The sequence below is a fragment of the Thamnophis elegans genome, chromosome 17 (genome assembly GCF_009769535.1).
Source record: "Thamnophis elegans isolate rThaEle1 chromosome 17, rThaEle1.pri, whole genome shotgun sequence".
In the NCBI taxonomy this organism is placed as follows: Eukaryota; Metazoa; Chordata; class Lepidosauria; order Squamata; family Colubridae; genus Thamnophis; species Thamnophis elegans.
Genome location: NC_045557.1, coordinates 12,183,028 through 12,199,002, shown reverse-complemented (window position 1 = coordinate 12,199,002; position 15,975 = coordinate 12,183,028). Strand labels below are relative to the sequence as shown.

The 15,975-nt window shown below is 43.6% G+C and overlaps 1 protein-coding gene across 2 annotated transcripts in view; it reads right to left on the bottom strand.

Moving 5' to 3' along the window:
* ATG2A (autophagy related 2A) overlaps positions 1–11,789 on the bottom strand; it is a 75,765-nt gene extending 63,976 nt beyond the window's left edge. For both annotated transcript variants that reach the window (XM_032233918.1, XM_032233919.1), the window contains exons 1-4: positions 11,433–11,789; positions 5,635–5,797; positions 1,798–1,950; positions 1,294–1,399 (exon numbers count right to left, since the gene is read on the bottom strand). In XM_032233918.1, the coding sequence (XP_032089809.1) occupies positions 1,294–1,399; positions 1,798–1,950; positions 5,635–5,797; positions 11,433–11,603 (593 nt within the window). In that variant the 5' untranslated portion in view covers positions 11,604–11,789. The remainder of the gene's footprint in view (positions 1–1,293; positions 1,400–1,797; positions 1,951–5,634; positions 5,798–11,432) is intronic.
* Between the last annotated feature and the right edge of the window lie 4,186 nt (positions 11,790–15,975).

Sequence of the window (15,975 nt, the reverse complement as noted above, 5' to 3'; positions counted from 1 at the left end):
GATGGTTTGAGGTGCCCGTTTCCCAAAATCCCCCAGCCAACATGGCCCCTAGAAGTGCCCTTCCTTCCTACTCCATGACTTTTTTTATTTTTAATATTTTTTACACCACACATTTTTTCTTTACATGTCTCTATCACATATTTAATAGATCTGTGGCATTGTTCATTTAACTAGGATCAATATTTGTTTGTATACAATTTACCGTATTTTTCAGAGTATAAGACGCACCAAGTTTTTGAAGAGGCAAATTAAAAAAAAGTTTTTACACTCCGCAAACCTCCCAAAAACGGCCCGTTTTTCGAGAAAACGGGCCCATTATTTCCACCCCCCCCAAAAGGGCATGAATTGTAGAGTGGTCTCAGGAGAGAGGGGGGAGAAACTGAGCAAAAAACGTCCCTTCTTTTTGCAAAAACGGGCCTGTTTTTTGTCAAAAAAAAAAGAGTATTAGGGAGCTTATAGAGTGCTCCTGGGACTGGGGGCGGCAAAATTGAGCAAAAAATGGCCCATTTTTCGCTCATTTCTGCCCTCCCCAGCCCCCAGAAACTGTCTGAAAGCCTCCTAAACGCTATGCTCAACCATTTTGGTGAAGGGGGCGGGGTTTGGGGAGGCAAAAAATATATATGCTGTATTCGGTGTAAAAGAGGCACCCAGATTTTCAGCCTCTTTTTTGAGGGAAAAAGGTTCGCATTCTATTCCAAAAAATACAGCATATACATTCTATTTCCAAACATTCTAACCCGATGTACATTTCCGTTTCTCATTTCTATTGTCTATCCCCGTGAGGGCAAACCTATGGCCCGCGTGCCAGAGGTGGCACGCAGAGCCCTCGCTGTGGGCACAATGGCCATTGCCAGATGGTCTTCTGGCATGCATGTCAGCTGCTCTTCGTGGAGCATCGAAAAATGGCCTGAAAAACAGCCAAAAAAAAAAAGAGTTTTTGGAGGCATTTTTCAGGCTGTTTTTAGACCGGTTTTAGGCATTGGGGGGACGTTTTTGGTCTGAAAATGGCCCCAAAAAACGGGCCAAAAACAGGCATGCACTTCCCGGCCAGCTAGTCTTTGGGTTTCCAGCACTTTGGCATGCATCCATTTGCACACATGTTGTGATTTGGGCACTCCGAGCAGAAAAGGTTCATCATCACTGGTCTCTCCATTCATACCATACCACATAATATTCCGAATCATCCTTTCCCTTTAATGTGATTTTGACCCCATGGCTTTCTTGATAGAATTGGGATGCGGGGGGGGGGGGGGGGGGGGGGGAACCAGGCATCAAGAGCCACCCAAAGCTGACCTTTTGATGTGAATTTCCAGGGCCACGCCGGGTGCCTCCCTGCTTCTGGGCGTGTGCTCCACCCGTATCACCGTGTCCAGAAAAGTCACTTCGATCCGCCTTAGAACTGTGTGGGGGGAAGGAAAAAAAATTATGCCAAGGAGGATTACGGGCTGCAGCACTGGGAAAAGTCAACTTCTCTTCACCCATCGAGACTTAAGACACCCTGTCTTGGCTCTGATTTATTTAAGGACCGGTGTTCCTTGCGCCATAATTGGGTTTCTACTCTGGAGTGGCCAGGCCCAGGGTGAAGATCTCCAGCATCCGTCCCATCACTGGCCTACTACAATCCGATCTCATTCATGTCTCTGACCCAAGTTTGTGACATTTTCTTAGCAGTCATTAAGCAAACACAGCCTGGGCTGAGCTGCCAACAGACTCACCCTCCAACTCTCGGCTGCTTCGGTCCTCTCTCCCTTCCACCCCTTTCCCTGCCCTGTCTCTCCCACCTGCCCTCCCATCTACCTGTTTCGATGGTTTGGGCAAACATCTCCAGGCCTTCCAGAGGTTGGCTGGCATCCGAAGGCTCCTCCGTCTGTTCCTTCAAACACTCCTGAGCCAGCTGCATGGAGGTGGTCATGCAGGAAGCCCAGCTCTGGGAATCTGAGCCAGCATGACCTGGGTGGGAGAAAAAATATCTGTGGGAAAGTGGCATGTAAATAGGCCTAGGAGGCAGCTTGCAGGCCTCGCTGAACCAAAGTTTTAAACTAACCTAATTGCAAAAGGTACCAGGCATATTTCAAAGGTGCTGAGTTGTGTCTAACTTTGGTGCTTTTTTTTCTGCAAAGTTTGTACTTGAAATGGATATATTTAGAGCAAGAAGAATGAGATAGTGGGAAATGAGGAACTGAAAGTAACAAGTGTCTGAGAATAGAATAGAATATGAAACAGAATAGAATAGAATATGGAATAGGCTAGACTAAACTAGAATAGACTAGAATAATAGACTAGAATAGAATGAATAGAAGAATAGAATAGAGTAACAGAGTTGGATGGGACCTTGGAGGTCTTCTAGTCCAACTCCCTGCTTAGGCAGGTAACCTTACACCACTTCAAACAAATGGATATCCAACGTCTTCTTAAAAATGTCCAGTGTTGGGACATTCACAACTGCTAGAGGCAAGTTGTTTCACTGATTAATTGTTCTCATTGTCAGGAAATTTCTCCTCAGTTCTAAGTTGCTTCTCTCCTTGATTAGTTTCCACCCGTTGCTTCTTGTTCTGCCCTCGGGTGCTTTGGAGTAAGTAAGTAAGATCTTTATTACGGTCAAAGACCAGCAATATACATTTGTTTTTACACTATATTAAAAAGTACTAACATTAAAATATAATTAAAAGTATTGACATTAAAAGTGGATAATAACATTATGGTCCAAAGATTGTTAAAGGTATGTCCAGATAATTGGTACAAGATGTTACTATACTGTAGCCAATTTTTTTCTTATGGACATTGCAGCAGCACAGAACTTTGCCACTGCATACGTGGTAACCGGGTTAGTATCCTGGAGGAGAAAGCCTAGATAAAAATTGTCTGCCCTCCCTGGCAATCTCTCTAATAAGGGGAGAATATATGCAGACCTACAAGCTCTGTATTGCTCGCAGTGTAATAGTACATGTGAATTATCTTCCACTTCTCCTTTACCACATATACAAACGCGTTCGGCTATAGGTGTTCTCTTATACCTGCCCTGGAGGAGTGCTGAGGGAAGAATGTTAAATCTGGCTCTGAAGAAAGCTATTCTTTGTTTTGGGGAGATCAGGTCATTTAGATATCTTGCCGATTCCCACACATCCTGTTTGATTCTGTCCCTACTGTGGAAAAGCAACCTATTTAGTTCTTCTTGGAACTCCATGTCCCTCATTCTATTGATTACTACTTGCTTTGCTTGCTCAAATCCTAGGGACATTAAGAATAATGGTGAGAGCCCATAAGAGCCCAGCTTGTGATCAATTGCTTGTTTCCAGGGGAAGGGAAGTTGTCAGTCAACACTAGTGGGGACAGTCCCTCTGGAAAGAAATGCATTTTAAGCCAATAAATGATCATCATCTTCCAGGCTCTTACTTGAATTTGAGGCATGGGGTGCTTTGGAGAATAGTTTGACCTCCCTCTTCTTTGGGGCAGCCCCTGAGATATTGGAAGATGCTATCATGTCTCCCCTGGTCCTTCTTTTCATTAAACTAGACATACCCAGTTCCTGCAACCGTTCATCATATGTTTTAGCTCCAGTCCCCTAATCCTTTTTGATGCTCTTCTCTGCACTCTTTCTAGAGAACTTCGAAGGTACACGTGGGGTGTTTGCAGAGAGTGACGGTCAGTAAGGCAGAACAAGGAAGTAAGTTGTGAAATGAGTGCAGAAAAGTATAAAAAGATCGTCTTGGGAAGAGTTCAGGGCCACTGGCCGTAGCTAATCCTTGCTATGATAGTGGACCTTATTGCAATAAGATGCTAATTTAAATAATGCTATGTTTGCTATTCATGTTCAAAAATTGTTTATGAAACAATAAACCTCTGGTCTTAAAGACAGATTTATTGCCTGTGGCTGCCCTTTGTTTTTTTATCGGGATATTTTTACGACAAGGGGGAGGAGGAGGAGGAGAAGGAGGAGGCATGGGTAGGTCAGAAACACAGGTAAGGAAGCAGAGAAAGGCAGTCAGACGCTCCCTTAAACGTGAGCCAGCCTAGAGGTCGTATTCAGCCAGTTTGGCTGAATCAGCGAATTGGTAGTGGCAACCAGCGGGTGCAACTGTATGCCATCCTATTTAGCCACGTTTTCGAAGCCGCACGCATGCAAATCAGTGGTCAACTTCTGCGAAACCCACCTCTGAGCCAGCCAAAAACGCCAATACAATCTCTGGTTGTATAAACAGAGGCATAGGATCCAAATCATACCAAGTATTAGTACTGCTTTATAAACCCATAGTGAGGCCTCACCTGGAATGCCGCATCCAGTTTTGGTTTCCACAGTACAAAAAAGACCTGGAAACTTTAGAAAAAGTTCTTAAGAGCAACTAAGACGATTAAAGGCTTGAAACATATTTTGCAGGAATTAGATATGGCCAGTCTAGAGAAAAGGAGGACCAGGAGGGACATCATAGCAGTTATTCCAGTTTTTGGGAAGGTGCCACGAAGAGGGGAGGGTCAACTTATTCTGCAAAGCACCAGAAGGCAGGACAAGAAACAATGGATGGAAACTAACTGAGGAGAGATGGAACCTGAAATTAAGGAGAAACTTCCTAACAGTGAGGCCAATTACCGTATTTCTCGGCGTATAAGACACTCCTTTTCCCCCTAAAAGAGGGTGAAAATTTGGGTGCATCTTATACACTGAATGTGGCCCCAGCCACGCACCGGCCCCACCCTTTGGCCTCTGACCCCCAGCAATTTACCTTCTTGCAGCAAAGGGGGGCTTGTGGAGGCTTCAATAAGGAATAGCAATCCCTGCAGCCTGAAACAGCTGATGATTGGGAGAAATTGAAAGTGAAACTTATTGTTTGCTCCACCTGGCAAATTGTTGGGAGGCAGATTTGTTTTTTCTTGTGCTAATCAGGCTGTTTGCTGCAAGGAGGTAAGTCAAGAACTATAAATAGAATGTTCAAAATATTAGACTTATTTTTTAAAGACTGCTTTATTATTATTCTAGACAACTTAACAAAATGAAGAAGCTTTTTAAAATAAATGCTCGATCTGAAGAGGCTCCATGCTATTGTTTTAAAAAGTGCTGTTCTTTTAAATAGAGAATAACTCTACTTCCAGAAAGCACATCAATTTTAACAGTATCTGTACAGGTATGGCCTGAAATATAACACTACAAACAGTGTATATTGTCTGTGCTGTTTGTTGCAAGGAGGCAAATTGCTGGGAGGCAAAGGCAGATATTTTTCCCTTGTTTTCCTCCCCAAAAGCTAGGTGCGTCTTATACTTCGGAGTGTCTTATACTCCAAAAAATACGGTAACCAGTGGAACAGCTTGCCACCAGAAATTGTGAATACTCCAACACTGGAGGTTTTTAAGAAAAGATTGAAAAGTGGTCTAGGCCAGGGTCTCCTGCTTGAGCAGGGGGTTGGATTAGATCAGTGTTTCTCAACCTTGGCAACTTGAAGATGTCTGGACTTCAACTCCCAGAATTCCCCAGCCAGCGAATGCTGGCTGGGGAATTCTGGGAGTTGAAGTCCAGACATCTTCAAGTTGCCAAGGTTGAGAAACACTGGATTAGATGACCTCTAAGGTCCTTTTTAGCTCTATTGATTTTGACTCTAGCCAGCTGGCCCCAATTGTTCCCCCTCTCCCGTCTCTGGCTCCCACCTTGGCGATATTTGGGCCGACAGGTGACCTGCAGGCCGCTGACTTCCACCGTGCAGTTCTCGGTGACTAAGGCAGACCAGGGGATGGTGACGGCAATGCTGTCGATGAAGCCATCCAGGATCTCCAACGGGGCGCCCACAGACTCCAGGAACTCATTCACAGACTGTGGAAGAGGAGATAAGGCCGCGTTAAGCAAAACATATCTAAGGAACATATCCTGAATCAACCATCGCTGCTGACGGTCTCCCATCCCCAATTCATCTCTCCACTTGACTACTGCAACGGGCTCAAGGCAGCGGGTGAGATATTCCCTTATGTGTTTCAATGGTCGACCACCACTGAGCCAATGGATTGAACCAGAGTCAACCGGATTTCTCCTGCATTGCCCTATCACATAATTTTGTCGCAAAGCAGCTAGTATATTATATGAGACAGAGAAACAACACAGTCCAGTTCAGATGTATACATGTTTATGGCGATAAAAACTAATCTTGTGAGTTCACCAGACGGGTGGCCTAGGGAACAAATCTACTAGTCCTGTTGTAAATACTTCGAAGCCTCCTCCCAGAGGGGAGCAACAGAAACAGACCCTAAAGTGGGTGTGTGGGGTCTCTAACAATGCTTTTGGGCTCTAAGCACATAGAGCTTATAAGCAATATCCTTGAAAGACGAGAAGCGAGCTTCCGATAATCTTCTCTGCTGTCCTCACCACTCTCTGTACGGACTTTCTATCCATCAATCCATAAATACATTTGGGCTGGATCTTTAGAGAACTAAGCTTTGTTAAGCTTCTCTCCCCATTTGTTGCAGCAAATCAACAATGGCGAACCTTTTTGGCACTGAGTACCAAAAAGGCTGCGTGGAAACATCACGTGCGCACACTTGTTACAGCCACATGGGAAAAGCTGAACTTCCAGGTTCTAGCAGGCATGCGCACCTGACAATCAGTTGACCAGTGGGCAGGCGTACTCCTGTTTTGGGCACTGCTGCACATGCAAAGGGATCGCGCTTCGGAAAAGCCGAACTTCTGGATTCTGGCATGCATGCACACCCAACAATCAGCTGGATGGCATGCATGCGCCCACACCAGTTTTCAGCACTGCCGCGTACACGAAGGACTGCTGATCGTCGCATGCGCATGCTCGCCAGAAACCCAGAAGACAAACCGGTAAGGGCTCGCTGCCGGGTGACATGGCTTCATGTGCCACTTTGGGCACGTGTGCCATAGGTATGCTGTCACGGCAATAAAGGCCTTCTTGGCTGGTTATCGGTCAGGCGAGCTCACCTCTGGTGATTGGCTGAAAGCCATCCAGCTGACTTTCATGCTTGAGGCGGGACTAAAACTCACCATCTCTTGGTGATTGGCTCAAAGTCACCCAGCTGACTTTCATGCCTGAGGCGGGACTAGAACTCACCATCTCCTGGTGATTGGCTCAAAGTCACCCAGCTGATTTTCACGCCTGAGGTGAGAACTAGAACTCACCATCTCCTGGTGATTGGCTCAAAGTCACCCAGCTGACTTTCATGCCTGAGGTGGAACTAGAACTCACTGTCACTTGGTGATTGGCTCAAAGCCATCCAGCTTACTTTCATGTCTGAGGCGGGACTAGAACTCAATGTCACCTGGTGATTGGCTCAAAGTCACCCAGCTGACTTTCACGCCTTAGGCGGGACTAGAACTCACTGTTACCTGGTGATTGGCTCAAAGTCACCCAACTGCCTTTCATGCCTGAGGCAGGACTATAACTCACCATCTCCTAGTGATTGGCTCAAAGTCACCCAGCTGACTTTCATGCCTGAGGCGGGACTCAAACTCACTGTCACCTGGTGATTGGCTCAAAGCCATCCAGCTGACTTTCATGCCTGAGGTGAGAACTAGAATTCAACAACTCCTGGTGATTAGGCCCAAGAAATCAGAAAGTCTTCTTGGCTGGTTATTGGCCAGGCAAGCCCGCCTCTGGTCAACAAAGGAACGTAGCCCGGAGCACAATAACGCCCGGGTGGCTATAAATATAAACCAAGCCAAGGAGCAGAGACCCAAATTGGCAGCGGGCGCTTCCGTTGGTTGGGAAATCGGTTTTTGCTCCCACGGCCAGGGAGACGCTTGGCTGGGCTGGAGAGCAAACAGGAGCAACATCTCCTGTTTTTGCAACGCTGGGTGGCCAGGCAACAGCTGTGACGCCCGACCGAGAGCACATGAGTCAAATCTACAAAAACAAACACCCCACATTCCTCTCCAGACACTCGACACTTCCTGGAGCCCTTGCTCCATCCGAGGCGGGTTTGCTCTTGCTCAAGGCGGCCGGCCGGAGCTCAACGGCCCCAGGCTTCCTGTTCATCGCTTAGAATTCCAGCTCGGCCTTCTTATTTTGCAAGCGACTCAAGGCAGCAAACCGATCTGAGGATCTGTTTGTAACAAAGCCTCTTATTTGCCCTACCATAACAACCCTCTGAGGTGGGTTGGGCTGAGAGAGAGGGACTGGCCCAAAATCACTCAGGTGGCTTTCATGCCTGAGGCAGGACTAGAACTCACCACCTCCTGGTGATTGACCCAAAGTCACCCATCTGTTTTTTATGCCTAAGGTATAAAAATACCATGAAAAGATTAGAACTCACCATCGCCTGGTGATTGTCCCAAAGTCACCCAGCTGACTTTCATGCCTAAAGCAGGACTAGAACTCCCAGTCTCCTGGTGATTGGCCCAAAGTCATGCAACTAACTTTCATGCCTAAGGCAGGACTAGAACTCGCAATCGCCTGGTGATTTGCTCAGTCACCTATCTCTTTTTAATGTCTAAGGCAGGACTAGAACTCACTGTCACCTGGTGATTGGCCCAAAGTCACCCATCTGTTTTTTATGCCAAAGGCATAAAAACACCATAAAAAGATTAGAACTCACCATCGCCTGGTGATTGGCCCAAAGTCACCCAGCTGACTTTCATGCCTAAAGCAGGACTAGAACTCCCAGTCTCCTGGTGATTGGCCCAAAGTCATGCAACTAACTTTCATGCCTAAGGCAGGACTAGAACTCACAATCGCCTGGTGATTTGCTCAAAGTCACCTATCTCTTTTTAATGTCTAAGGCAGGACTAGAACGCATTGTCACCTGGTGATTGGCCCAAAGTTACCCATCTGTTTTTTATGCCTAAGGCATAAAAACACCATAAAAATATTAGAACTCACCATCGCCTGGTGATTGGCCCAAAGTCACCCATCTGTTTTTTATGCCTGAGGTGGGACTTGAACTCACCACCTCTTGGTGATTAGCCCCAAAATCACCTAGTTCCTCACACACACCCCTTGGGTCTAAGGAGGGACTAGAACTCACTGGCTCCTAGCTTCTAGGCCAGCCCCTTCATCAGTACACCAAACTGGGTCTCGGTTTCATCAATTTGCTCTCGCAACGCAACAAGGTGCATTTTCAGCTCCTGGTCTAGACACCTGTTGGCATCACACATGACTCACACCTGTAACACATAGTGACCATTCAAGTTACGACAGCACTGAAGGAAGTGACTTAGGTCCTGTCCTCACACATACGACCATGGCAGCAGTCTCATGAGCACGATAAAATTTTGGAAGCTTAGCAAGTCTTTATTATTATTATTTGTTCAATGTATTTGCTGCCTATTTGACCTTTTATGGTTTATGATGTTGGCAGCATCCCAGGATCATTTCCGGCTTCCTCAGCCAGCTTCCAACAAGCAAATCAAGGGGGAGGGAGGGGGGTTGACCAGATTCACTTAATGACCATCTCATTCGCTTAACGACCACAGCAACAAAAGCTGTAAGTTAGGGCTCGCTTAATGACCATTGTGCTTAGCCACGAAGCTCCAGTCCCAATTGTGGTCATAAGGCAAAGCCTACAGGCTGTTCTCGACTTACAACTGTCCGGTTTATGACCGTTTTTCACATTTACGATCATTGCAAGCGCCCACACAGTCACGAGATCAAAATCGGGAGGCTTGGCAACTGGCATGTACTTATGACGGTTTCAGTGTCCGAGGGTGATCCCCTTTTGCCACCTTCTGACAAGCAAAGTCAATGGGGAAGCCAGGTTCATTTAATAACCGTGTCACTAACTTAGCAATTGTAGTGATTCACTTAACAACGCGGGCAAGAAAAGTCGTAAAATGAGGCAAATTCACTTACTGAACTAATGTTTCACTTAGCAAACATAAATGTTGGGCTGAATTGTGGGTCATAACTCGAGGACTACCTGTATGTGTGCGTATGTCCAGTATATATATACTTTCACACACACTGGGCAGTTAATTGTCTAAAATGATATATAGGCTACGTATCATTTTATTTATCAGGTTGGATTAGTAGACCTCCAAGGTCCCCTCCAACTCTGTTATTCTATTTTCTCAATACCAGTATGTACAGACAAACATCTATAAATATCTATATAAATATGGTGATATTTATAAATATATTTTATAGCTTTCCATGTATACATTTTTACTTACATATTTGTAAGCTGCATATATACATACATAGACTATAAAATGTTATCCTACATTTATTTGTATCCTGCCTTTATTATTTTTACAAATAACTCAAGATGACGAGCATATCCAAGTCCCTTCCTCTTCCTATTTTCCTCACAACAACAACAGCCCTGTGAGCTGGGACTTACCCAAAGTCACCCAAGTTTTCATGGCTAAGGTGGGACTAGAACTCACCATCTCCCGCTTTCTGGTATATGGCAAACAGTATACAGCATGTGTATATATGTAGAAATGTATATACCAGAACACACAATTATATGTTAAACATATAATACATGTATATTAATAGATTTTAGATAGAGGGATAGATAGAGAGGGGGGATAGGATAAATACTGATAGGTAGGTAGGTAGGTAGGTAGGTAGGTAGGTAGGTAGATAGATAGATAGATAGAGACAGACACAGACAGACAAGGGGGGTAGATAGAAATGGGGGATAGGATGGGATAGGATAGATACCGAGAAAGATGGATGGAGAGAGAGAGATGATCGATAGGTAATAGATGAGAGAGATGATAACGATAGATAAGATAGATAGATAAAAGAGATGATTGATAGATAGATATAGATAGATAATAAATAGAAGAGATGATTGATAGATAATAGATAAATAGAAGAAAGATGATTGATAGATGATTGATAGCGATAGATGATTGATGATAAATAGATAATAAATAGATGATTGATAGATAATAGATATAGACAGATAGAAGAGAGAGATGATTGATAAATAGATGATAGATAGATAGATAGATAGATAGATAGATAGATAGATAGATAGATATAGATAGATAGAAAGATAGATAGATAGATATACAAGAGAGGGACGACTGATAGAAGATAGATAATAGATGATATATAGGAGAGATGATTGATAGATAATAGATTAGATATAGACAGATAGAAGAGAGATGATTGATAGATAATAGATAAGTAGGAGGCGATTGATAGATAATAGATGAGAGATGATAGTGACAGATAGAGGGGGGGAATAGATATATAGAGGGGACATATATGGGGGGGAATAGAAAGCCCATCCCAATCCCCTCTGGGATCAGTTGTGACTACACAACCCATCATCCCAGCCCCCTAGGCAGCTGCCTCTCTCGGAGGGAGGGGATTATAGGTCTTGTAATCCCAAGGACAGTCTGGGGGAAGGGAGGGGAAGGAGGGGGCACAGGAGGGGGGGGGAGAAAGGAAGCTGCACCGGTGGGGTTTCTGGCTGCCTAAGGAAGCCAGCCAGGCCCCTCTCGCCTCCTTCGCTCCGCCGCGGCGAAGAGGCCTCACCCAGACGTCGAGGTGGAGGCGGGTCAGGCGTCCGGCGCCAGCGTAGAGGTCGAGGCTGAGCTGCTCCAGGCCGAGCCGCTCCTCCAGGAAGTGGCCCAGGTAATGTTGCAGCAGGTAACGGCAAGCCCGTTTCTTGATCGAGCTCGACCACGGGAAGAACCACCGGGACATGATGAGAGAGAAGAGGCGGTGCGGGCTCTCTTCGGAGGTGGTCCGATGCTGCCAACGCCGCCGGCACCCGCGGCACCTCGCCCGGCTACTCCGATCACGCGACTCCCCGGCTCCGCGTCCGGCTTCTTTTGCTCTCCAGGCCCGACTCGCTGGCCGACGGGCTCGCTCATTGGCCGCGCCTCCTCTCTCCTCTCCTTTGATTGGTCGTTCGGCGGGCCTCGCGGGTGACGTGAAGAGGGGGCGGAGACCCGAGATGAAAACACGCCACCGGTGGCAGGGCGTGAAGAAAGCTCCCTTAATCTCCCCTAGAGAGAAATTATAATAGAGTCGCCCAAGTCCTGTAGATGAGCACGTGCTTCCGGGCTCGCTAAGAAAATCTTGAGTTTTGCTGTCTCTAAATCAGTGTTTTTCAACCTTGGCAATTTGAAGATGTCTGGACTTCAACTCCCAGAATTCCCCAGCTGGCTGGGGAATTCTGGGACTTGAAGTCCAGACATCTTCAAGTTGCCAAGGTTGAGAAACATTGTTCTAAATAGTCTTATGTATATGCAGCTTACAAATGTATTAAGTATAAATGTATACATGGAAAGCTATAAAATATTTACATTTATAAATATTACAAATGTATAAATACAAATGTGTATATGGAATGCTATATAATATTTATATTTATAACTACATATATCATTAAATCACCATTTATATATCATTAAATATCACCAGATATATATATAGATGTTTGTACATATTTAGAAGATAGAATAATAGAGTTGGGGGGGGGGTGTTGGAAGAAATGTCCTCCTGAGTTCAGTTCCAAGTGGGGAAAAAGACACTGGAAACATGGAGGCTGCTTGGAAAGATGATTTCATGGTGGACAGGATCACATGGCTTGAGCTCCTGAACGGAAAAGGAGGATCAGATGCTTCCAGATGTTGCGTGAAGAAGAGGCAGAGATGTTGAAAGTCCCTGGGTTTATGCACTCTCTGGCCTTTAATCTTGAGCTTGCATTCTGATTGGTTGTCAGACTCCCATGCAGGGTCAACCTGTTTTTTGAGTCCAAATTTGGTTGAGTTCCCAGATGTCATATGGTGAGTTTCTGCAGAAAACTAGTCCTATCTTTGTTATGTAGAGTAAACTAGCTCAGGGTCCTTAATGGCCCATTGAGAAAGGTGGGGGCCATTAAGAGTGTGTCTGTTTCCTGCCTAAAAACATGATTCTCTATTTCTGATCCAGGGAAATATAATATTCTGCCTTTTCAATATTTTCCAGGATATTTCATTTTTCTAGGAGGGGGATGGGGTGGGTGCTAACTTCCTACAATAGTATGGTATGGTGTGTTATTCTATATTATATTATTGTATATTGTAGTATATTGTATAGTTAATACAGTATTGTATATTATATTACTGTATATTATTATATATTGTATATTGTGTAGTATAGTAGTACATTATATTGTGTTGAATTATATTGTATTATATTGAGTATAGTATAGTGTATTATAGTATTAACAACTTGACAACCATGGCATATAAAATGAGGGAAAACTCTCTAACCAACTGTCTCATTTAGCAGCATAAATTTTGGGCTCAAATGTGGTCATAAGTTGAGGACTACCGATTGTACCCTGTATTGTCAGAATTCTGCCAGTGGATTGTCTGATGATTTACATGATGAATGTAAATCAACCAGGAAAGCTGATTTGTTATTGCAAAAGTAGCCAATGAGTAATCATTCTGCATTTCCACAGATCTGATTTTTGGACTGACGTTGATGGATGGATGGATGGATGGATGGATGGATGATTGATTAATCTGTCATCCAGTCATTTTTGAGTCCTAGCAACCACATAGATAAAGACTTTCTCCAAGACACAAGCTACTTTTAGCCCTTCTAATGTCTCTGACCTCAGCAACTAGAGATGAGTGGACTTCAAGTCCCAGCATACAATTCCCACCAGAAGGACCATCACCGAATGCTTTATCGGCCAAGGATAATGGGAACTTGCTTCCTAAGACAATTCCATGAAATTTAAGAAAGAGAAATCTACCCCTGCAATACAATACTCGGCCACAGGTGGCAGTATAATACAGCTGCTGACTTCATCCCATATTGTGTAGATCAGTTTTTGTCAACCTTGGCAACTTGAAGATGTCTGGACTTCAACTCCCAGAATTCCCCAGCCAGATATGCTGACTGAGGAATTCTGGGAGATGGTCCATTACATGCCAGCTGGGAACATTCTATTCCTATTCTATCCTGCATTCTATTCTGTTCTGTTCTGTTCTATTACTATTCTATTCTATTCTATTCTATTCTTAAAAATAGCCAGTAATGGAGCACCCACAACTTCTGCAATGAAGCCCTTCTGCTGATTAATAATTCTCTGTCAGGAAATTTCTCTCAGCTTGTGTTTGTTTTATGCTCTTTATGAAACCTTCAATTGAAAATGCAGCTGGCCAAGTGAGGGGAGTTGACGCCTTGACATTCAAACCCCGAGGAGTCCTTTGGAGCCACTGTCTTGCGCATGGCGGGGAATCCCACCTCGATTTATCTGGAATGCAAAATTGACCCTCACAATTTGGGTTGGAATGGCTGCACGAGAGGGGGAAGATAAGGCCACTCCTGTCACTGTGAGGCGGTTGTTAAATGAGTTGAGCCTGATTTTACGTCCTTTTCTCCTGTGGTCGTTAAAGCCAATCCCGGCAGCCGTTGAGCGAATGATGCAGCCATTAAGCAAATCTGGTTTTCCCCATTGACTTGGTTGGAAACTTGTTTTGTTCTATTCTGAATTCTATTCTATTCTATTTTGAATTCTATTCTATTTTGAATTCTATTCTATTCTGAATTCTATTCTAATCTGAATTTTATTCTATTCTATTTTGAATTCTATTCTATTCAGAATTCTATTCTGAATTCTATTCTATTATTCTATTCTATTCTGAATTCTATTCTATTCTGAATTCTATTCTATTCTGAATTTTATTCTATTCTGAATTCTATTCTATTTTGAATTGTATTCTAATCAGAATTTTATTCTATTCTGAATTCTATTCTATTCTGAATTCTATTCTATTCTGAATTCTATTCTATTCTGAATTCTATTCTAATCTGAATTTTATTCTATTCTATTTTGAATTCTATTCTATTCAGAATTCTATTCTGAATTCTATTCTATTATTCTATTCTATTCTGAATTCTATTCTGTTCTATTCTGAATTCTATTCTGAATTCTATTCTATTCTGAATTTTATTCTATTCTGAATTTTATTCTATTCTGAATTCTATTCTATTTTGAATTGTATTCTAATCAGAATTTTATTCTATTCTATTCTGAATTCTATTCTATTCTGAACTCTATTTTTACTATTCTGAATTCTATTCTGAATTCTATTCTATTCTGAATTCTATTCTATTCTATTCTGAATTCTAATCTGAATTTTATTCTATTCTGAATTCTATTCTATTCTGAATTCTATTCTATTTTGAATTGTATTCTAATCAGAATTTTATTGGTCATAAATTGAAGTTTGGTATTTCAACCGAGGATAAAAAGGAGCCATCTGCACTGGAAATGCTTGATAGTCTCCCATGCCAGTCATCTGCTCTAGATAAGTAATTGGAGAACTTCTTCCTCAAGTGAATTGACTCCCCACCCAAGTTTTCTTCCTTTAAACGGAGTGGAGAATTTCTCCATGCCGTTCGAGAGCAGCTTGAATCGCCTTTGGAATCAGGGTCAAAACGTTTGGTCTATTGATGAAAGCGCCAAGTTAAAAACCAGGAGACGGTGAGTTCTAATCGCACCTTAGACATGAAAGTTACTAGGATGACTTTGGGCCAATCACAAGGAGATTCTGAGTTCTACTCCCACCTTAGGCATGAAAGCCAATTGGATGACTTTGGGCCAATCACCAGGCGACGGTGAGTTCTAGTCCCAGTTCCTCTCTCTCACCCCACCCTGCAGGGTTGTTGTTGTTGTGGGCAAAATAAGAGCAGGAAAGAGTATTAGGTATCTTCGCAACCTTGCATTATTTATAAAAATGTTATTAAAAAAGAGCCCAGCACTCAGTAATTCCTCTTTCGAAGTGGGGTACTACTTTTGTTCCGACCCAGGCGTCTCCCAAAAGCATAAAGCAGAGTCTGGTCCCAACAAAATCCCTTTTATTAAACGAATGTGAACTCCTCTCATTTCCATTCAGCAAGCCCTGGCAAACAGTCTTTCAAAGGCGTATTTATGACCACAGACCTTATCTATCTTGGAAAGCTGCCATGTCAATATTTTCCCAAATGAGGTGCTGCGCAAGGAAAGACTAGGCACAGAGTCTCTGAGATTCACGGACAGATCTTCACACTCCTGAAACGAATCTAATGA